At 45.7% G+C, this 21475-nt stretch overlaps 2 protein-coding genes across 11 annotated transcripts in view; both read left to right on the forward strand.

Moving 5' to 3' along the window:
- The window catches only part of ANKRD17 (ankyrin repeat domain 17), a 68683-nt gene extending 55662 nt beyond the window's left edge, over window positions 1-13021 (forward strand). For 5 of the 8 annotated variants that reach the window (XM_071431195.1, XM_071431196.1, XM_071431201.1 and 2 more), the window contains 16 exons: window positions 426-568; window positions 1007-1220; window positions 1577-1752; window positions 1999-2161; window positions 2899-2994; window positions 3189-3305; window positions 3785-3995; window positions 4188-4635; window positions 4721-4876; window positions 5078-5227; window positions 5710-7361; window positions 8310-8507; window positions 9091-9339; window positions 11098-11273; window positions 11364-11528; window positions 12424-13021. In XM_071431195.1, the coding sequence (XP_071287296.1) occupies window positions 426-568; window positions 1007-1220; window positions 1577-1752; window positions 1999-2161; window positions 2899-2994; window positions 3189-3305; window positions 3785-3995; window positions 4188-4635; window positions 4721-4876; window positions 5078-5227; window positions 5710-7361; window positions 8310-8507; window positions 9091-9339; window positions 11098-11273; window positions 11364-11528; window positions 12424-12483 (4374 nt within the window). In that variant the 3' untranslated portion in view covers window positions 12484-13021. The remainder of the gene's footprint in view (window positions 1-425; window positions 569-1006; window positions 1221-1576; window positions 1753-1998; window positions 2162-2898; window positions 2995-3188; window positions 3306-3784; window positions 3996-4187; window positions 4636-4720; window positions 4877-5077; window positions 5228-5709; window positions 7362-8309; window positions 8508-9090; window positions 9340-11097; window positions 11274-11363; window positions 11529-12423) is intronic. The other 3 variants (XM_071431197.1, XM_071431198.1, XM_071431203.1) reach the window with 1 other exon arrangement.
- Window positions 13022-13781: 760 nt separating this feature from the next.
- On the forward strand, window positions 13782-18988 carry COX18 (cytochrome c oxidase assembly factor COX18). 3 transcript variants are annotated; one of them, XM_071431207.1, is made up of 6 exons: window positions 13782-14994; window positions 16115-16215; window positions 16426-16589; window positions 17445-17557; window positions 17880-17990; window positions 18677-18988. In XM_071431207.1, the coding sequence occupies exons 1-6, from the start codon at window positions 14572-14574 to the stop codon at window positions 18857-18859; spliced, it is 1095 nt and encodes a 364-aa protein (XP_071287308.1). In that variant the 5' UTR covers window positions 13782-14571; the 3' UTR covers window positions 18860-18988. The 3 variants fall into 3 exon arrangements, with proteins under 3 accessions (XP_071287308.1, XP_071287310.1, XP_071287309.1); XM_071431209.1 differs by having other exon boundaries at window positions 13796-14822; window positions 16111-16215; XM_071431208.1 differs by having other exon boundaries at window positions 14856-14994; window positions 16111-16215.
- The last annotated feature ends 2487 nt before the right edge of the window (window positions 18989-21475 follow it).

Here is a 21475-nt window from a genome sequence, read left to right on the forward strand (position 1 = left end):
CTCAGTGTACACTGTGATTTTAAGTTGCTAGACAGTTCAGTTTCTGGTCATGTCCTCTGCAGGAGAGGACAAAAAGCAGGAGTACTTTGTACTCCATATTGAAACTAAATCTCTGGGTCTGGCACGCTTTAAAGATGGCTGAAATAATCATGAGGAGATCTGCTTTTTCTTACTCTGCTGTTGAATTTGGTAGATTCATGAGCAGCCATGATAGATTTTTTTTTTTTAAAGAAAGTTTTACAGTGGCTTTGGGGACACAGGTGTGGCCTCATGAAGGCAAGGGGTATAGCAAAGCAACTGATTAAAGCGCCTGTCTTAGCATTGACATCTTCCAACAGAACATTTAGGTCTAAAAAGCATTTGTGTTGGCTAGATTTGTTGCAAGTTTGGGAGCAAACCAGATCTTGTGTGTTGAAACACTGCAGGTGGTGGAGTTGCTGCTAGCTCGAGGGGCAAACAAGGAGCACAGGAATGTGTCTGATTACACACCTCTGAGCCTCGCCGCCTCGGGTGGCTACGTGAACATTATCAAGATTCTGCTGAATGCTGGGGCAGAAATCAATTCCAGGCAAGTTCCCTTCACAGCCCTTATCTCGTGTGCTTGGTTGTGAGTTATGTGAGGAAAGTGTGTGTGTTTTCCCTGTGTAGTTTTCTCTGTGTATGTGCATTTATGCCATGCTTTTGCATCTGTTGGGAGGTAGAAAACATCTCAGGTGTGAGCTGCAGGGGTACAAGGAAAGGGCCAAGCACAGGCTGTAAGTCATAAGCACACCTCATAAGAGATGCCCTTCAATTTGAAGCCATCAGAAAGTAAAAGTGGAGTCTCTAAAGTAGAAACTCTTGTCCTAAGCCATACTTGCTGTGGAGAACCATTTGTAGGTTCAGTAGAAGTTGGTATGCAGCTGATTTTTCAGTGTGTGAATTCTCTGCCTCCATTAGTTTATTATAGTCACATTTCTGAAATGACCTTTAAAACAGTTGTGGTTCTTCCTTTCTTCTCTTTCAGAACTGGTAGCAAATTGGGCATTTCTCCCTTGATGCTGGCAGCCATGAATGGGCACACTGCTGCTGTCAAGCTGTTACTGGACATGGGCTCTGATATAAACGCCCAGATTGAGACCAACAGGAATACAGCTCTGACGCTGGCTTGTTTCCAGGGAAGAACTGAGGTGGTCAGCCTGCTGCTTGATAGAAAAGCTAACGTGGAGCACAGAGCCAAGGTAAAGAGCAAACAGCTGGAGGGGGCTCCAGAAAAGAGGTGCTTGTAAGTCATGGTGTCTGCATTGGTACCTGATTTTCTTGCCTTTGTGCAAGTCAACTTCTCTAGTTCAGTTCTCCAGTCCAGTTAACTGAACTGAACCAGATATCATATAGAAAAAAAATGGCTGCATTTAAGGGGTAAGATTTTGGTGGTTGCAAAGCTCGTCAAAAAATGTGTTTCTTCAAATGAGTGTTGATTCATCTTGTGGTGCTTACAAGCATAAGGACAGTAACCCATGGTGTTTGTGAGTCAGATAAACAGTGTTTCGGGTAAGCCACTCTCCCCCCACTAATGGCTTCTGTCTGCTTGTCCCAGACTGGTCTCACTCCGTTGATGGAAGCAGCCTCTGGGGGATACGCAGAGGTGGGCAGGGTCCTGCTGGACAAAGGTGCAGATGTCAACGCTCCCCCAGTCCCTTCATCCAGAGACACAGCTTTAACCATTGCAGCAGACAAGGGGCACTACAAGTTTTGTGAGCTCCTCATTAGCAGGTATGGTATTGGTATGTGAGTAGCTTCAAGGGAAACCTGGCTGTGTTTAGGCTCCATTGTCCCCATGTACAATCGTATTTCCAAATAGCCAGCAGGGGGTCAGGAAATGGGAAAGGTTCTGTGTGTCTGTTGATTGCTATCACATAATTTCATTTATCCCAAGGACTCAAATGAAGTTCTTTTTGGGGTCAGAGTGCTTCCTGTTGCCTAAATGCAGGGTTTTGATGGCATGTGTTTGGTTTGTAGGGGAGCTCACATCGATGTGCGGAACAAGAAGGGTAATACTCCCCTGTGGCTGGCAGCAAATGGGGGGCATCTTGATGTGGTCCAGCTGCTGGTCCAGGCTGGAGCTGACGTGGATGCAGCTGATAACAGGAAAATAACTCCTCTCATGGCAGCCTTCCGAAAGGTAGGTGGTGGAGTTCAGCTTGGCTCTTAGCTAGCATTGGCCTGTTCATCCCTACATAGCTGTTAGAAATAGAACATACTGACAGAAGCTACATATTTAATAATATATCTCAGTTAATTTGAATATTTGGCATTGAAGCTTCAGAAACAGGTACATGTGTCACCTGTGTAATGCCTGTGTTCAATTCTAATTGCAATTTGCTTTATAGGCAATGTAGTGACTCTGGTTTTGGTGTGTGTGAGGGGTGAAATTTGCAGTGTTTCTGTGTGATAGAAGTGGGGGGAAATAGGATTGGTTCCTTAAGCAAGAGAGGGTGAGGACTTTCGTCAAAAAAAGTGCAGTTCAGCCTGATTTGAGTCTACAGATGATTTCTGTTAGTAAGGGAGTGTAGTTGAGGTGTTGCAGTACTGGAAAAATTGCAGATGACTGTAGAAGCCTGTAGCTGTTAAGCTGTTAGAGATGGGCATCTGAAAACTGCCCTAAAAAGGCAGAAGTTTTTCAAGTACTTCTGGAGTAAGGGCAGCCTGATGAGAGGTCATTACTTGCCTTCTCTGATGGCAGAAATGTGCCTCACTAGTTCAGACGGTGAGAAAGATCTCAAAAAAAGCATTGAGAGTTTCATGTGGTGAGGAGTTGGAAATTAATATTTTGCAAGGAGTGCTGGGCTGAAGTGTTTCTCAGTAAGCCAGAGGCAGCTGGTCTGATGGAAAGGGCTGTCCTTGCACTGTGTTTTGCAGGGCCATGTGAAAGTGGTGCGTTACCTGGTGAAAGAGGTGAACCAGTTCCCCTCAGACTCGGAGTGCATGAGATACATTGCAACCATCACTGATAAGGTAAGCTGGGGGCAAGGAAACACTTGACAAGGAACAGTACTGTGTCTCAGTCTCAGAGACAGTGATCTGACCTCTCTTCAGCTCATTGGCCACCAGCTTTCAGCCACAGCACGAGTCCCATTGGAATTTTTCGGGAAAAGCAGCAGGAAATGAGAACACTGGCACTTTGTTCTCAATGCACTTTGTCATTTCAGGAGATGCTGAAGAAGTGCCACCTGTGCATGGAGTCAATTGTTCAAGCCAAAGATAGGCAGGCTGCAGAGGCCAACAAAAATGCAAGCATTCTTCTAGAGGAACTGGACTTGGAGAAGGCAAGTGCAAAGAGTTGCAGCTGGGAATATTTCTCTCTTAAAATTCCTATTTCATGTTCCTTCAAGATGATAAGGTCAGTAAAAGTAGTTATTGGGGTACAGGAGTGTGTGTAATGACCATAATTGGAGTGTCCAGAGCTGAGCATCTTGCTGTTCAGGTCATCTTTGGACTTTGCTGTTATTCAGAGACATTGGATCAGGAAATGCCAATATAACTATTTCCTCTGTACTAAAAGAAGGATTTCTGAATGTGATTTGTTAAAAAAAAAAATGAATGTGGCATTTTCTAGTCACACTCATATGGATTTTAGGTCTAAACCAAATTTGGTGTCCTAAATAGTAAAAGAATTAACTAATTTACTAAAAGCCATGGTACTGTAGTAGAAATAAAACAGAAAAATCAAAGCAAATAAAAGCATTTGGATTTCTTGAAATGCATGGGACATCTTGTAATGCTGTTCCATGTGCTTAACTTGTAGTTAAGGGAAGAAAGCAGGAGACTGGCTCTGGCTGCCAAAAGAGAGAAGAGAAAAGAGAAAAGGAGGAAGAAAAAAGAAGAACAAAGGCGAAAACTAGAAGAAATAGAAGCAAAAAATAAAGAGAATTTCGAACTCCAAGCTGCTCAGGAGAAGGAGAAGTTAAAAGCTGAAGGTGATTACTGCAATTATTCCAAGAAAAGAATGAAATTCGGTATGAGCTGGTATGACATCTGTAATAGATTTATGGATGTCTCATAGTCAACGGTTTTGGGTGTTTCTTGGAGCTTTGCAAAAAAGTTAGTCCTAAAGTTTTTTTTAGGACAGGCGTGATTTGGAAAGCAAAACACTCAGGTTTCCTCAAACCAGTTAAGTTACTCCTGCTTTTTCTTTCCTCTTGTATCAGATGATCCCGAGGTCCCAATGGAGCCTCCCAGTGCTACCACCACCACCACCATAGGTATATCTGCAACCTGGACAACGTTAGCAGGCTCTCATGGGAAGAGGAATAACACCATCACCACCACAAGCTCAAAGAGGAAAAACAGGAAAAACAAAGTAACCCCTGATAACGTTCAGATTATATTTGATGATCAGCTTCCCATTTCCTATAGCCAGCCTGAGAAGGTGAATGGGGAATCCAAGAGCAGCAGCACTAGTGAGAGTGGTGACAGTGACAATATGAGGATCTCCAGCTGCAGCGATGAGAGCAGCAATAGCAACAGCAGCCACAAGAGTGACAATCATTCCTCCACAGCTGTCACCAACACACAGAGCAACAAAAAGCAACCGTCGGTGCTCGTCACTTGTCCAAAGGATGAGAGGAAAGCAGTGCCTGGCAAGTCATCCATCAAGTGAGTTCATGTGACCACAAATGCAAAGTGCAAGTCATCCTTTTTTTCTCCCCCACATAATGGTAGCATTTAATTTCTTTTGCAGGTTGTCTGAAGTTATTAATGAAGTGACAAGTAATTCCTTGTCTACTTGCACAAAATCCGCTCCTTCTCCCCTTTCTTCTCCAAATGGAAAGCTAACCATTGCTAGTCCTAAACGTGGTCAGAAAAGGGAAGAAGGCTGGAAGGAAGTTGTGAGAAGGTAAGCAAAATAATTCCCCTAATTCCCTTTGGTGCTGTCTTTGTGTGGCCTTCCTTGGAGTTACTGAATGACCTTCTTAGTGGGTTTGAGCTGCTGCTGCCTAAGTTGAATTAGAAAATACAGTGTTCTTTTGACCAGCTTGCCCACAGCTTCTTGCTCTGCAAGTGTTTCCTACTTAATACTGTTTCTCTTTTTGTGTAGATCCAAGAAGGTTTCTGTCCCATCAACTGTGATTTCCAGAGTTATTGGCAGAGGAGGGTGTAACATCAACGCGATCCGGGAGTGCACGGGAGCACACATAGACATTGACAAACAGAAGGATAAAACTGGAGACCGAATCATCACCATAAGGTGGGTGAGCAGGATCCTGCATTGGCTCTGTCCTGTGGGTATTTTCTCCTTTTAGAAGGTTGGTCTGCATAGGAAAATTAAAGGCTTGATCTGGTTGTTCCTTGGAAGATCCCTTGAAAGCAGGGAAGATGAAAGGAGTGGGGAAACAGTACAAGCACCAGCAGGTACACAAGACAGCTTGTGAGAAAATAAACATTGGGATTCTGTGTTTGGGCTCGTTAATACATGGTGAAATATGAAAGAATATTTAGGGAAGCAAATATTTTAACCATTTGATTTTTTGGGGATTTGGAGTATTAAACTTGAATTTCTTGAGTAATTGTCTGCAGCAGGACTGTGCTAGGCTCAATTTTTGAACAGAGAGTTATTTTCCTGTTTGTGTTAGGGTGATAGAAGACAGGCTGGATCCTGTGTGGGAGGGCTTTGGGTATAATGTGTGTAAATGCTTTGGATGCACTTTTCCCTGTCCTTCCTTTCTGTAGGGGTGGCACAGAATCAACCAGACAGGCCACGCAGTTGATCAATGCTCTGATTAAGGATCCAGACAAGGAAATCGATGAACTTATTCCAAAGAACCGTTTGAAAAGCTCAACTGTAAATTCGAAAATAGGGTCCTCAACACCTGCCACCACTACAGCTGCTAACAGTTCTCTCGTGGGCATCAAAGTGACCACCGTAGCTGCTTCGTCGACATCTCAGACGGCCTCCGCGCTCACCGTGCCTGCAATCTCCTCGGCATCCACTCACAAGAGCATCAAGAACCCCGTGAACAACGTGCGGCCCGGTTTCCAGGTCTCCCTCCCACTGGCGTATCCTCCTCCGCAGTTTGCACACGCGCTCCTGGCCGCTCAGACGTTCCAGCAGATCCGTCCCCCACGGCTGCCCATGACGCACTTCGGAGGCACATTCCCGCCGGCCCAGTCCACGTGGGGCCCATTCCCCGTCAGGCCACTGAGCCCCGCCCGCGCAACCAACTCGCCCAAACCTCACATGGTGCCTCGCCACAGCAGCCAGAGCAGCGGCGGCGCTCAGGCCAACGCAGCGAGTTCTTTGACGACGAGCCCCACGGCCACGACGACTTCGGTGGCTTCTACTGTGCCTGGATCTTCGGCGAGCGGCAACCCGAGCTCCCCCTCGGTGAGGAGGCAGCTGTTTGTCACCGTGGTGAAGACGTCCAATGCCACCACCACCACCGTGACGACCACGGCGAGCAACACGAGCACGGCGCCCACCAACACCACGTATCCGACTCCTACTGCCAAAGAACACTACCCCGCATCCTCCCCCTCATCTCCCTCTCCTCCCGCGCAGCCGGCGGGCGTCTCCAGGAGCAGTCCTCCTGACTGCGCCACGGCCGCCTCTCCCAACAAAGGCGCGCCTCCGTCCGAGCCGGACGCGGGGAGCCCGCCCGCCGTGGATGCAGGCAGCTCGACTGGCAACAGGCAGCCCAATCCCGGGACCGGCAGCTCCTCCGTGCATCCTGCTCATCAGCAGCCCCCGGGAGCTCCTCTGCCAGAGGCCAGGCCCCCTCTCCAGCAACCTCAGGTTCCCGCACCAGATCCTCGCATGGTCGTGCCTCCGAGTTTAGCGGCGACGAGCTCATCCACTCCGGCAGTCGGTGCGAGCGGCGCTCCCATGACCTACCCCGTGTCCCAGCCAGCCATGGGCTCAGCTCAGCCCGCAGCCAAGATGGAAACCCCAGCCATCAGACCGCCTGTCCACAGCGCCGGCAGCGTCCCCAAGAATCCAGCTCCCGTGCAGAACTCCCCTGTCGCAGTCCTCAACGTTAACCACATCAAAAGGCCCCACAGCGTTCCTTCTTCAGTGCAGCTTCCTTCTACCTTAAGTACACAAAGTGCTTCTCAGAATTCGGCCCACGCGGCGAACAAGCCCATGGGGAACAACTTCAGTGCTACCCTGCCTTTCGGGCCCTTTAGTACGTTGTTCGAGAACAGCCCCACGTCTGCTCATGCCTTCTGGGGCGGCTCCGTTGTTTCCTCTCAGACAACACCGGAGTCCATGCTCTCAGCTAAGTCCTCGTTTTTGCCAAATTCAGATCCGTTACATCAGTCTGATACTTCCAAAGCCCCGGGTTTTAGGCCACCGTTACAGAGGCCAGCTCCAAGTCCCTCAGGTAAGCCTCTGGCTTGTGTCCATTCCATAGTAATACAGTTCATTCTTGTGTTGTTTAAGTCAAGTGGAGTTCATTTTAAGTGCCCTGTCAAATCTAGTAACTGTTTGGCAGTTGATGGGCTTGATATAAGAGGGTTTTTGCCATTCCAGTCTGTTCCTCTCCCAATAAATGAGATGATAAAACACTCTTATTTCCACCCCCCTTCCCTACCAGATAGTGACTGTTCCAGTTTGTGATACCTTGTCCTGAGGCTGCAGAAAAATGTGCAGCATCTTCCAAGGGCTAGGGTGGTAAAAAAGTGAACTTGTAACTTACAGGAGGTGTCTTCTCTTAATTACTAAATTTGATCCAAAAAATGTAATTTCCTTGACTGCCTGCATTTTTTATTAAGACGTTTTGCTTTCTGCCCAAAACAGAAGCCAAGAGGTTGTCACAGAACCTGTTACAGAGCTTCCAGAAAGTACAGAGATAGTTTGGACCATCTCTGCCTGTTTTTGTAGGAGCACTGAGGTGCTAATAGATTGAGAGATAGAGTAGCACTTTCTTTCCTATTTTGTGAATATGATGGTGTTTTCATTTTTTCACCTTGATGTGCTAGTCAGCATTTTTACTAGGGCCCTGTATTCTATATCTGCCCCTAAGATACAGAAATGCATAAGTCTTAGATCCCTAAGATTTTATTTTTCCCTTTCTTCATTGAAGAGGACATGAAGGGAGCAGTAATTCTTTTATTTGGGATATCATTCTCGATTTAGGTGTGCAGCACAACTGCCACACACTGAACAGACTTGTGGAGTGTGAAGCTTAATGCTCCAGTTGCCTTTGGAAAATTGTAACACATGCCCCTAAAGATGGATTGGATAAAAGTTTTCTATTTCCATGCTACCAGGGACCTCTTGCTGGAGTGTTGGAGTTGTGGGAGTCACTTGTGCCCACTTTCTCTCGTAGGTATTGTCAGTATGGATTCTCCCTATGCTTCTGTAACACCTTCTTCTACACACCTGGGGACCTTTGCCTCGAACCTGTCGGGAGGGCAGATCTACGCGCCCGGGACACCGTTGGGCGGCGCGCCTGCAGCTGCTAATTTCAACAGACAGCATTTTTCCCCTCTTAGTTTATTGCCTCCATGTTCATCAGCATCAAATGGTGAGTTCTGGTCAGCAGGGAGCTGCTGAGAAGCTGCTGTATAAATAAAATTGTCTGGCAGAACTGTATAAGGAGTTCCAGGATAAAATCCTTAGGGCAGGTTCTGGTTCCTCCTCTACCTCTGGCCCCTGCAGTTAGGAATTTTTTGGACAGAAAACAAGCTGTGGAGTGCTGGCTAATTTAGGGAACGTGTTAATCTGTTTTATTGGCAAAAACAATGATAAACCCCAGGGAACAAATCAAAAAGAAAAAGAAAAAACAAACGCAACAAAGGCAGGTTTATGTGAGCTTATTTGAGCTCTGGTTCAGGATATAATCCTCAAATCCTCTGTTTCTGATAGGCAGTGATGCTTAGCTAAGGTTTTGTGGTGTGTGTCCTCCAGTGGCTGAGCTACCAGGGCATGATAAGTGTTTTATATAAGAGGCTATATGGTGGTGAATATCTCTGTGCTCTGGAAATAAAATGATCCTGAGGTGGATGAATGTGGCATTAACCAGCTCCCCTTGTCAGTTGTTGGACATGGAGGGCAGGTTTGTGGGGTCTGGCTGCCATCACTAAATGCTCCTGTTGCTCTCCTTGCAGAATCTCCTGCTCAGTCCGTGTCCTCTGGAGTACGAGCACCCTCTCCCACCCCTTCAGCAGTGTCCTTGGGATCAGAAAAGCCCAGTAACGTTTCTCAGGACAGAAAAGTTCCCGTTCCCATTGGGACTGAACGGTCTGCACGCATTAGACAAACTGGAACGTCGACTCCTTCTGTAATTGGGAGCAACTTGGCTGCTCCGGTGGGCCACAGTGGGATCTGGTCCTTCGAAGGTATAGGTGGCAGTCAAGGTATGTGGTGTTATAGGTGCACTTGAGTTGATCACACCATTGTGTTTGTCTTCAGCACAGGAGCATGCCAAAGTGAGTGCCTGAAAACACAGAAATGTTCTTTCCAAAGGCTTTGGAACAAGGACTTTTCTTAGCCTTCCTGTCCACTTAATTGTTTTAACAAGGTTTCTGAAGCCCTTGGGGGTTCTGAAATGTCCTGGCTGTGAAGATTTGGTACTCCCAAGTAGGAGCAGGAAAAATAAAAACAGGCCTTCCAGGCATGAGCACAGTGAGGAACATTGAATTGAGGAAGAGGGGAAATGGAGGTGTCACAAGATAACTGTCTGGAGTTTCTTGTTGATGAAGAGGTTGTTGGTATGGTAGGAGTTAATATTTAATTTGTAGCTAAGGTAGAACTTTTTGTGCTGAGGATGGTGCTTTTATAAAGTGATAAAATTCCACATTTGAGTTTCCTTTATTCTTTTCAGCCATCCACCTTCTACTAGCACAAGGCTCTTGGCTCTCCTGGAGTCACATAGAATCTAGTATTTTTGATTTTATTAACAATTTCAGTTAGTGATCTTACAGCTTTTCTTACTAAACCTGTCAGGAGTCTTGGATGCAATTTCTGGGAGACTGATGAACTTTTCCCATATTAATTGGGGTTTTTTTGTGGGAAGTTTTATTTTTAATTTCTTTAGGGTGTTTTTGCTTGGGATGGGGGGTATGAATATTGAGGCTGTGTTGGATTGGACCTCTGGATGTCCTGTGAGCCTCCTGCACAAAATAGGGTTTGCCATGAGTTCTGCCTGTATTGCGCAAGGCTTTATCCAATCTGCTCTAGAAAACCTGCAAGGACTGGAACTGCTCCACCGTTCAGAGCAATCTGTTCTGCTCCTTGACTGAATCCAGACAGCTGAAGGTTTTAATTGACTGACTGTGCTGGAATTTTTCCCCAAATACAAACTCTTTTTTTACTTCACTGATGGTCTTTTCCCAGATAAAGCTTTAGAAATTCACTATTTATTTGCCTTGTGTAGCTGTGAAAGTTGTCTTTTGTACCTCTCTTGGCTTTTGGGATGCTGCTTTCTTTCTGCTTTGGTCAATGACTTCAACATTGTGATTTTCAGTTCACATTGGGATTGGCTCTTCTCTACTTGAGTATTGGAGTGCCTCAGAAATGTTTCTGTACCCCTTCTCCAAATAATATTTTTTTAATGTTTTGTTTTGAAAATTGGATTTTTTGAATGTCTGGAGTTTTAACTGTAGCACCAATACCAAGCTGCCTCTGAATTCACAGAATAAGGACATGAGCACATATCTGCAGCTGGTCCTTTCCTGGTTTTGGTTTGCGCAGATCCTTCTGTGTCCGTTAGAATACGAAGTAATTAATGGAAGAATGGTAGTGAAGTAGAGCAAATAGTCTTCATAGTGTACATACCCTCTCCACAGCACCAAAGGCACGAGGAATTGAGGTTTTTGGAGGATCTGAGGTTTTTGGAGGAGGGAGAGTTAGCCCAAATTCCAGCTTTGCTGTTGAAATGGAGGAAAGTTGCAGGGGCAGCGCTCTGGTTGCAGGTAACTGTCCCAAACTCCTGGCAGCGGCTCAGGGCTCCTGGCCCTGCAGGTGGCACTCCTGGTGCTGCCCATCCGTCCATCCGTCCATCCGTCCATCCATGCCATGTGCTCCTGCACTGTGGAGTGGGTGGGGGCTGAGCTCTGTGGGCTGGCAGGGGCAGGGGTGCCGTGGCTAACGCCGTGTCTCTGTGCTGCTGGCAGACAAAGTGGACTGGTGTCACAGCGGCATGGGCAGCCACATGATCCACAGGCCCATGTCTGACCCAGGCGTCTTCTCGCACCAAGCCATGGAGAGAGACAGCGCGGGCATCGTAGCGCCTTCCGGTACATTCCATCAGCCCGTCCCTGCAGGATACATGGACTTCCCAAAAGTTGGGGTAATGACCTCCTTGGCTCCTTTCTCTCCTGCTGGCCATGCAGCGGCATTCATTAAATCATCCTGTGACTGTTCCTTTCCTTCCCCCCAGGGAATGCCTTTTTCTGTGTATGGGAATGCCATAATTCCTCCTGTAGCCCCCATCACAGATGGTACTGGAGGCCCCATCTTTAACGGGCCTCATGCTGCTGACCCATCTTGGAACTCGCTGATAAAGATGGTTTCTAATTCCACAGAAAACAATGGGCCTCAGACGGTAATTGCTCCACTTTTTTGCACTGTGTATTTCACTCAAAATGTATAATGATTCCTGTCTGTGTAGTTAGACATTTGGGAAGACAAGTCTTGGGGCAAAATTTCATATGAAAAGCCAGTTTATGTGCTGTTAGTTGAGCTTTCCCTTCCCAAGAAGGGCACACAGCAACAGGGCTGCTGCTGGGCTCTGTAGTTGAGGATGTTGTGACTGCATTAGGAGCACCCCAAGGAAGGGAGTAAGTAGCTCTTTGCTGCTCTGATCTTGCCTGGCTTGTCCACTGAATATAATTTAGGCAGAGGGATTAATTCCCCTAAACCTCTTGTTCTTACTCAGGAACTAATACTATAATGGAACATCAGTAGCTCTGGTTAGATTGTATCCTGTGATTGTGTTTAATTGGACAGTGATCCCTGTTACAGTGTTACTAAATAAAGATGTTTCTGGGCTGAATTCGCTTGGGAATGATTCAAGCTGTGGGGAGCACTCCCAGCTCTGCTAGGCCATCGGTGTGAAGGAGAGGGGATTTGGCCACAGTTTAGGTATTGCTCTGAGGTGGCTTCTCGTCCCTGCAAGGTGATTTCTGGTTTCATGAGGAAACTTTGTCCCCCAAAGAAAGCTTTACTGGGTTAGACCTGGGATTCCCCAGAGCTGAAATTGTTAGGGGAAGATAAGGTGGCAGGAATCAATTTGTTGTTTGTCTGAACTTAGGGTCAAGAAGAGTGCACATCCCTTGCTCTGAATGTGGAGGGATTTGGGAGCTGGGCTGAGCAATCATTTGCTGCACCCCCAGAGCCCTGTTCATGGTCCTGGCCAGAAGTGTGACCCTGCAGCCCCTGTGAGCTGTGCCCTCCTGGAGCAGCCCAAAGTACGGTGCTAACCTGGGTTTCTCTTGCAGGTGTGGACTGGAACCTGGACACCTCACATGAACAGTGTGCATATGAACCAACTGGGCTGAGTGGGATCAACGTGCTGGCCTTGAGATTCCTTTTTTTGCAGAGGAAACCACAATTGGCAGAAACAGTTTATGTGCTCCCAGATCATTCTACTGATGTGCTTGACTGAAGTGTGTAGGCTTTTTGCAGAAGAACTTACTAACTGACCTTTTTCTGTGAACATTGTGACCACCCATTCCCCACCATCATATGTTTCAACTTAGTTAGACTTTCTTCTTTCCTTTTCTCCTCTTTTTTTTTTTTTTTTTTTGACATAACTTTCTGTTGAAGCTGTTCTTTGGCTGGTTGGTTTTAGTACTGTAAACTGCTTCTGAGCAAACACAGAAATTTAGCAAAATTATGTAAACTTGATCCTGAAGTTTTAGAATGGCAAATAAATGTACAATTGTTTACATAACAAATGGCTAAGCAGAAAGTAAATTTCAATATGTCAGTTATAGAGGCTCTACTTTATGTAGACTTAAATTAATGTGAGATATGTACCTTCATATTCAGAAATCTGGATGTTTCCTTCATACATTAAACTATTAATAAGCATAACTTTTCTACTTGTGTAATTTAAATAAGTGATAAAAAGAAAAACACCCCAGGCATTATCAGAGGGCCTTTTCCAAATCTGTGTTGGATTTTTTTGAGAAAACATACATTCTTTGTTTGACATTTGAGGAGAGCTTCCTTGCTGAAGGCTCCAGAGGCAGGTCTCTTCCAGAATCAGGCCCATGTAGGTTTATTTGGAAGAGTCCAAGTGGGAATTCCCGTGTACATTGTTCGGATCTGTCACCTGTGGGCAGAGGTAGCAGGAGATGAAGGAGGGTGGGTCCTGTGAGGCCGGGCTGGGGAGAAGTGACACAGATCCAGTCAGGATCCCTGTACAGCTCCCTTAGAGAGCACTCAAAGGAGATCTACTGCTCAGATTTAAGAAGTATTATATGGTTTTATTATCGTTCCTCTTTAGAAAACCAAGCAAACACCTCAGCTGGCCACAGAAACTACTGCCTTTTAACTATTGTGGTATTTGAGGTGTCCCCAAACCTTTGGCATACCCAAGGCTGTATACCTGTCCTTAGGTGCTGCTCTGAATAAAAGCAAGTTCCTTTTCCCAGCAGTCTGATCTCCTGAAATACATCCTGTGAAGATCTGGTGCTAGCAAAATGGATCCCAGAGTGAGGAACTGCTTGGAAAAAGAAACTCCATTTCACACCTTATCAGGGTGTGGGTGAGTGCCCTTCCCCTCTGCTGCTGCAGTCATTTGCCGCAGGCTTTAGTGCTGTTTAGGGTTACTAATTATTAATCCTACTGAGAAATAGTGCTCAGTATTTATTAGCACCATGAATTCCAGAGTATTTTGTTGACCTGGGAGTTACATCCATGCCTGGGGCAGTAACAGGCCTGATGCCACCACTGTGGCAGTGGGCTGGGTACGGGAGATCCTGGGTGGAGGGAATTGGACCATTTTTATTTCCAGATAGTTTTGGGGTCTTTTTCCCCCACAGTGTAATGCTTTTTGTTTGTCCAGTAAACCAAGCAATGCACTCTTTTGGGAGCGGGCAGGTGCTGTTTATTTGGGGGAAGGGAGCAGACCAGGGTTAGAACAGGAAGAGAACACAGTGCAGTGCATGGTCTAAGGGATGTTTTGACCTCTCCTTGCCACAGAAAGGGATAAGGAGATGGGTCAGAACCTGGCTGGGAAGAACATTCCTCATGTGGAATGATGAAGTGTTTGGTTATGATTAATTACTGTAGAATATAATCAGGCTGAGAGAGTTCGGGCTGTTCAGCCTGCAGAAGGGAAGGTTGTGTGAGCTCCTCACCGCAGCTTTCCAGTATCTGAAGTGGCCCAAGAGGGACTCCTGTCAGGAACTGCAGTGATACGCCCACAAGCAATGGGTACAGTGGAAAAAGGGGAAATTTAGACTAGCTATTGGGAGAAAGTATTTACTGGAAGAGGGGTGAAACAGTGGCCCAACCCCGGCAGGGCTCAAAGCCGGTTTGGACAACACTGCCAGTCCTACGGTGTGATCCCTGGGGATGCCCGGTGCAGTGCCAGCTGTTGGACTCCGTGTTTCCTTTCCAAGTCAGCACACACTGTGATGTGGCGGGAGGTGTCCCGGCCCGGGGCAGCCGGGTTCCGACCCAGCGCAGGGCACGCCGTGAGGCGCCGCCCTCCCCGTGCCCTCAGCCGCCAAGGGGCGGGGCGGGGCGGCGCATGCGCTGCGGCGGAGGGGGCGGAGCCAGGCGGCATGTGGCGGCTCGCGCGGGCGGGCGCGCGGGCCCCGCCGGCCCTGGCTGCTCTGGCGGCGGCGGGAGCGGGGCCGGGCGGGCACGGCGGCACCGAGGGCTGGTACGAGTGGGCGGCGCGGTCCCCGCCCGTGCACTGGGCCGAGGGCGGGCTGGCGGCACTGCAGGAAGCCACCGGGCTGCCCTACTGGGCCGCCATCGCCGGCGGGGCCGCCTTGCTGCGCACCGCCGTGACCCTGCCGCTGGCCGCGCAGCAGGGGCGGCTGCTGGCTAAGGTGCGAGCGCTGGGGGGCTCTGAGGGAAGGACCGGTGGAGGGGCTGAGGGGGCCGTGGAATGAACATCGCAATTCCTTTATTGCAGCGGGTTTGGGGGCGTTCGTTTGGGATTTTTTTTTAACGAATTTTTACGGTTTGTGCTTTTTTTGGTTGTAGAAGTGAGCGTGTGTTGCACTCTCATGTAGTAAGGTCTCTTATGCTGTGGGTGGTGACTTTGTTCACTGCCGAGTTGTGTCCTCATGGCCTTTAATTTATTATTCTTCATTTTATTTATATATATATACAATTTACGTATTTTATCATATGTAACACAATATATTTGTAAACTACGTACAGTATATTGTAAATAATACATTCTATTATATTATATTGTAGTGGTTTTGGTTAATTTAAGATTTTTCTTAAACAGATATGTATTTTCTATTATTATATATTTATATTTGTATGTTATTATTAGTTTTTTTAATTGTCGGTTTGGTTTTTTTTTAACATTGAAGTGCCATTACAGCTGGGTCTTCTTAAGTGGAGTAGCTGATTACAAGTCCTGAATGCAGGCAAAAAGATGCTTGTTAAGAATTGCCCTGGTTTCAGCTGTAATAGAAATCACTTTCTTCTTTAAAAAGTATAAAATCTAAAAAGATTAAAATTCTGTCTTCATTTCATGCAGTAGTAAGAGAGTATCTTTGATTGTTACTGCAATTACTTGTCACTGTTATCTTCGCGTGGTTATTTTGTTTAAGGATGAAAGGTGTTTACTGATGTTGAGCGAGCCATTAACAAGATGCCTTTTCCCTCACAGGTGTTTCCTACCCCTACAAGTGTTAAATTACAGTGGTAATGAAAACGTTTGATGCCTGTGCTGGTATTAAACCATAGAAAGTGATTAATTTGTGTAATACCCATTGAGGTATTGAATTTTACAGTGGCAATGTGTATTAATTCCTGTACTTTATTAATATGTATTAATTCCTGTACAGATATTAAATTTTACAGTGATAATTAATAAGTCTAATACTTGTTCAGGAGTCGAGTTACTAGGGATAAGTAACAACAGAGGTGAGGGAGGGAGGGAGTGTTACCTGCCACTGTGCCCAACCAGTTCTCCTTTTCTTTAGCTAGCTGGAAAACCTGCAGCCTGAGATTAAGGAGCTTGCCCAGCGCCTTCGCTATGAAGTTTCAGTGCGTGGAAAGCAGCTGGGGTGGTCTGAAAAGGTGGCCAGGTATGAGGGGGATTGCCCACACCTCCTGAATCCATTCTGGAGTGGGGTGTGGCAGGAAGGAAGATCCCACAAACAGCGTTATGGCAGCAAGGTTCTGCCGCGGCCCACAGCTTAGATTTTCTTTCCCCGCCTGTGATTTATTTATTTATTCTGTTGCCTTTCAGCCATTGTCCATGTCAAAGCTCAGACTTGTGCTTTCCTCTCCCAAAGGTCCCACTTTGCCCGGAACATGCGGAGGATTGTCACGGAGCTGTACATCCGGGACAACTGCCACCCCTTCAAGGCCACCCTGCTGCTGTGGGTGCAGGTGCCCATGTGGGTGTGCGTGTCCCTGGCTCTGCGCAACTGCAGCATTGGTGCCCTGGGCTCTGAAGGTGGGGAAATGCACTTGTGGAGGGTTTTGGGGTCAGAAAAAGGGTGTTGTCCCACAAATAGGTGCTGTACCTGGACACAAATCTTCTCTCACTGTCACCTCTTATCCACTTGCTGCCTTCACAGGCACCTTGTTGGTTAAAGAGCCCAATGTCCCAAGCTTGGTGTACAAGCTGATATAAAAATCAGTCAGCTACTCAGGTTTTAAACCTAATATAGTTTAAACTTAATTAATTAATTAATATCAATAATAAGTAATAAATATTTGAAATTAGTTCTAAACTTAATGTAGTCTGACAATCCTGTTTAGCAAATCCTATTACACGTGCCACACTACACTCACTGTTAATCTGTTTTTCTTCTCTTTCCATTCTCTTTCCATGTGAAATACTGTAGACAAGGTGAATGTGTGAGGGTCTTTTAAATTTAAAAAGAAATATACTGATTTTTTAGACAAGAGTTTATACTTTGTTCTTTTAAGCAAAGATATGGCTAGTTATACAGCTACTAAGAAGAATATAATTTTCTCAAAATCAGGAAATAAACGCTGTACGTTACTGCATTCCTATTTCCTCACTGACTTGTAAAGTATTTGAGATTGAAGTATTTTTTATTGCAGATTTACCTGTCTGTGGCTGTCATGAGCTAAGCCAGATCTCAGCTTGTATCTCTCACTTTTCTTACTTATATTGGTAGTAGAGCGTTAGACCAAAGATTTCGGCTTTAATTGTACTTACCATGTGGATAAAACATACCTAGAAACTTTGGTCTCTGATTTAACATATGGTACAGTTCTGGCTCACTTGAGACAGCAAATCATACTGAGTTCTGTATTTTCTTCAATTTCTTCCCTGTAGTGCAAGAACAGTTTTCCTCGGGAGGAGCACTGTGGTTCACAGACCTCACAACACCTGATTCCACATGGATTTTGCCAGTGTCCCTGGGGCTGGTGAATTTGCTGGTGGTGGAGGTATGTTGGTGGGATAAACGAGCAGCAATGACTGCAGAGGGCTAACACGTAAAGGTGGCTGCAGATTATCACTGCTTCAAATGCACTGGGCAGAAGTGAAACACAATCTCTTTGCTCTGTGTATTTTAATGTGTTAGGTGTTTTTGTTCAGAGGCCTCCAGGTCGGATGGGACATGTCTCAGATCTATTTGAGCTTCAGTAATATTAGTCTTGACTGCAGTTTCTTTTAGAATGCTGCTCTGATGAGATTTCTGGGTGTTAATCCTCACTACAGCCATTTCAAAAAGAGTTTGTTTGTAACTGTGAGTTTCTCCCCTTTCAGATCTTTGCTTCCCAAACAAAAATGCCAATTTCACGGATCCAGAGGCTTGTCACCAACTTCTTCCGTGCGGTGTCCGTGGTGATGATCCCTATTGCTGCCACAGTGCCTTCTGTAAGTACCCAGGTGACCTCTGGGATGTCACCTGTGCCTGGGCTGTTCTGGTGCTTCAAGGACAGCCCAAAGGCCTCACGTGTTTCATGTCTCTGCTACTGTGTGCTTAAGAAAAGTCACATGTTCTGTGTGTATGCTTAAATCTCGTTGCCTTTGGGATGTTTTTGTTCAAGGAGGAAGACTTTGCAAACTTGAAAGGTGTTAATGTCCTTCATGTAGCCTGCAAAAGGAGAGGAAAGCTTTTTGTCAAGACACACAGGCGAATATTTGTTCACTGGAAACCAGTGTAGTTCTTAAATTAGGAAATTTTCCACATCTTCCTTTCTTCAAATGCTTATCATTTTTACCAGGTTTTCTACTGCAGAGTGTTCTTAGTAAAAATAAAGTGTCTGGTTGTTTGGCTCAATTATAGTTTCAAACACAGAAATTGAAGGAAGCTTAATATGAATTATTTTAAGAGCTGTCAAGTGTCAGTGTAGATGGCACTTTTCCCCAGAGGAGTGCAGAGACAGACAGTTACATTTCACATGGAAGCCATTATTGCAGATGAGAGCAGGAGGAGTGGTTTAGGTGAGTTATTTTAATCAATCCCTGGGAATAGCCCACAGCTGTGGTTCAGGAGGAGCTGCCTGAAGCTGGTGCTTTGCTTGCCTCCAGGGAGCTGACGTGTGCTTGTGTTATTGCAGTCCATGGCGCTGTACTGGCTGTCCTCGAGCCTGGTGGGGCTGTCCCACAACCTCCTGCTGCGCTCTCCTGCCTTCCGCCGCCTGTGCCGCATCCCCAGGACCCCATCCCACTCGGACACGCCCTACAGGGACATGCTGGCTGCCTTGGCCACCAAGTACAGCTTCAGGAAACAGCACCTCTGAGCTCCAGGAGGAGCTGCATCAGCAGTGAATTCATGCTGTTCTAGTGAGATGTACTTATTTGCTGTATATTTATTTTCCAAATAAAATGCTGGCTGGCCACGAGGAAGGATTGGTCAGCAAAAATGTGTCTTTACTGGTAAGCTTTGTTTCAAGGGAGTCCTTTTGTAGCTGCAGTAGTCCAGAAATCCAGGTTGGTCTCCTGAATTATCATAAGAAATTGGCCAGGTGAGTGTTAAATAAAGCTGTGACTCATGTACAGTGCCTCTCTTATAATCTTAAATCCTAAAGGCGAAAAGGTTTGGGGTTTTTTTTGTTAAAATGATCATGAATTAATTATTTACCTTAACTTTTTTCAAGATTCCAAGCTACTACTGTGATGTAAACTAACAAAAATTCAGAAGCAGAAATTTTTAATGCAGACTTGTAAACATTTATTTGAGTTGTTGTGATAACCTAGTGGAACTTGACAGATAGGGCTGACTAAAACCAACAGTTTAGAAGAAAAAGTGCAGATGTCATTGGACTCACAACACTGCACTTTACCTGTAGGGATGTTTCACTGAGGTCTTCCACTGTTTTCACTGTTAGGAGTCTCACAACATCAGTGATAGTTATGTCTGAATGCTGCCAGGATGTTTTTGTACCAAAAAAACTTCCCAAAACAGGTGTGAAACTGAAGGCAAAGCAGCCAAAAACATCTCATCTAATGGTGTCTAACAATTCAAAACCCACAGGTAAGGAGATGAGAAGGTATGTGATAAAGCCCTTTCCAGGTCTGCATTACAGGTAAGATAATGTTCTAGATTTTTAAAGGGCCTTAGAGGTTTCTCTGAATTAATATTGTCATTTTGTCTCATCTGAAGGTGTTGAGAAAAGACTGTGGAAAGGGGAGTGAGTTTTTGTCTGGCAAGCTGGTGGTAGAGGGAGCTGGTGCTCCATGCAGTGCTAAGGGAAGTCAGCTCTCCTCACTCAGCAGTCTCACCTGAGAGGGGCTCACATTCCCAGCCTGGGAACAGGGCAGGCTGGCAACAGCTACGTCTTGTGTCAAGTAAAAAAATAAAATTATATTTTTTGGGAAACATAAAGAGGGCTGTGAAACTGGTCACTGAAAAAAATGCCTCACAGCTCTGTCGGGACCCCATATGTTCAATGCAGGAAACTGGCTTTGCTAGATTTGCAGTTCTCCATTTATTTACGTTTGTTTTACACCATTTTAACCTTATAAAATTACACTCAAGACCTGCCAATGCGAGATAAAAGAGAATAAGGTTTCTCCAGTGAGTGTATTTGGTGGTGGATTTATCACAGCATTATTTTAGGTCTGGAAGAGGGTTGTTGGAATACTGCATGGACTTAGGAGGGACCCTAAGCTTAAGGAACTGAAGTCAGGCAATCCAGATTCCCTGAATGGGTTCTGTTCAGAAGTGCTGAAATATCCTGGCTGGGTGATACTTGTTTCATCCTCTGTCCTGAAGATACAGTGTGAACTTGGAGAACTTGATGCTTGTTGTCTTTGTGGTTGTGCCATGCAAAAAGACATTGTTTACACAAAAGCTTACCTCTGTTCCCAGCCATAGTAATGACTCTGTTCCAATACATTGTCTGGACTAAAATCCTTGTCTCAGTGTTAGATGCTCTTTCTAGGAAAGAGGATCGGAGATTTGCTGTTTGCCTTTTTATGGTAATGCAGTTTTTCTGTTGTCAATCCATGTCGATGAGACAAAGATGGAGCAAAGATACATTTAATGATGTGTGTCAGGTCAAATGAATGCTCCTTGACTGAGGAAGGGCTAAGGGAGGTTTCTGGAGAAGAAATCAGAAAAACCTGTTGCTGTGTTCTCTCAGAAACCCAGCTGAAGTGTCTTAAAAAAGCCTGTACAATATATTCTTTGTGAATGACCCTTTATTATTTAAGTAATGTGGTTTATAGCTCTGTTTTAACTGTGTCTCCACCTCTCCTGTTTGCTTCCTGTTCTGGCTTTGCTGAAAACAAAGAGATTGTAAGCAAATGAGCAAAACCCAGTAGTGAAAAATAATTGTGGTTTTAGAAAGGAGGGCAGTTTCCTTCCTAGCCTCCCTCTGATTATTGGCCTGAAACACTGTAAGTGAGATGAGCTGGCCCCTGTCCCATTGAGGAATGAGATATCAGTATGATCCAACAACTTTTACAGGCAGGTGGAGGGGATGCTGCTGTCTGCCAGAGAATTTGACACCTTGCCAGTCCACCTGGTGGTTCTTTGGGGTTGTTTTAGTGGGGAATCCAAACTCCTCATCCAAAGCTCAGTTACTAGGATGGATTCCTTGAAGTGCAAGAATTTGTTTTCCTGGACTGAGTGTCATTTCTGGCATGGTTCCATGGTTTCTGGAAAGTAAAAATCTTCAAAGTACTGTTTAGTGCACTGCTGTACACACGGGGGTGCTCCTGCTCCTGTCAGCTGCAGGGTTGCTGGGTTCTGAAATCCAGGACAGGCAGGCAAGCATTGGACTAAAACTTTTTTCCTCCTCTGTCTTTCATCTTGGTGCTGTTTCAGAGCTTAATCAGGCTGTCCTTCACAGTGTACACTGCTTTTCCACCTCACTGCTGTGCCCCTTTGAAGTAACCCAGTGCTCAACACT

Source organism: Agelaius tricolor, unplaced genomic scaffold (assembly GCF_023055355.1).
Source record: "Agelaius tricolor isolate 1412-34295 unplaced genomic scaffold, bAgeTri1.0.p SCAF_8, whole genome shotgun sequence".
In the NCBI taxonomy this organism is placed as follows: Eukaryota; Metazoa; Chordata; class Aves; order Passeriformes; family Icteridae; genus Agelaius; species Agelaius tricolor.

Coding starts and splice junctions, on each gene's coding strand:
- COX18 (XM_071431207.1), top strand. CDS start 14,572: ATGTGGCGGGAGGTGTCCCGGCCCGGGGCAGCCGGGTTCCGACCCAGC. Junction 16,216..16,425: donor TGGTCTGAAAAGGTGGCCAG/GTATGAGGGGGA, acceptor CCTCTCCCAAAG/GTCCCACTTTGCCCGGAACA. Junction 17,991..18,676: donor TTGCTGCCACAGTGCCTTCT/GTAAGTACCCAG, acceptor GTGTTATTGCAG/TCCATGGCGCTGTACTGGCT.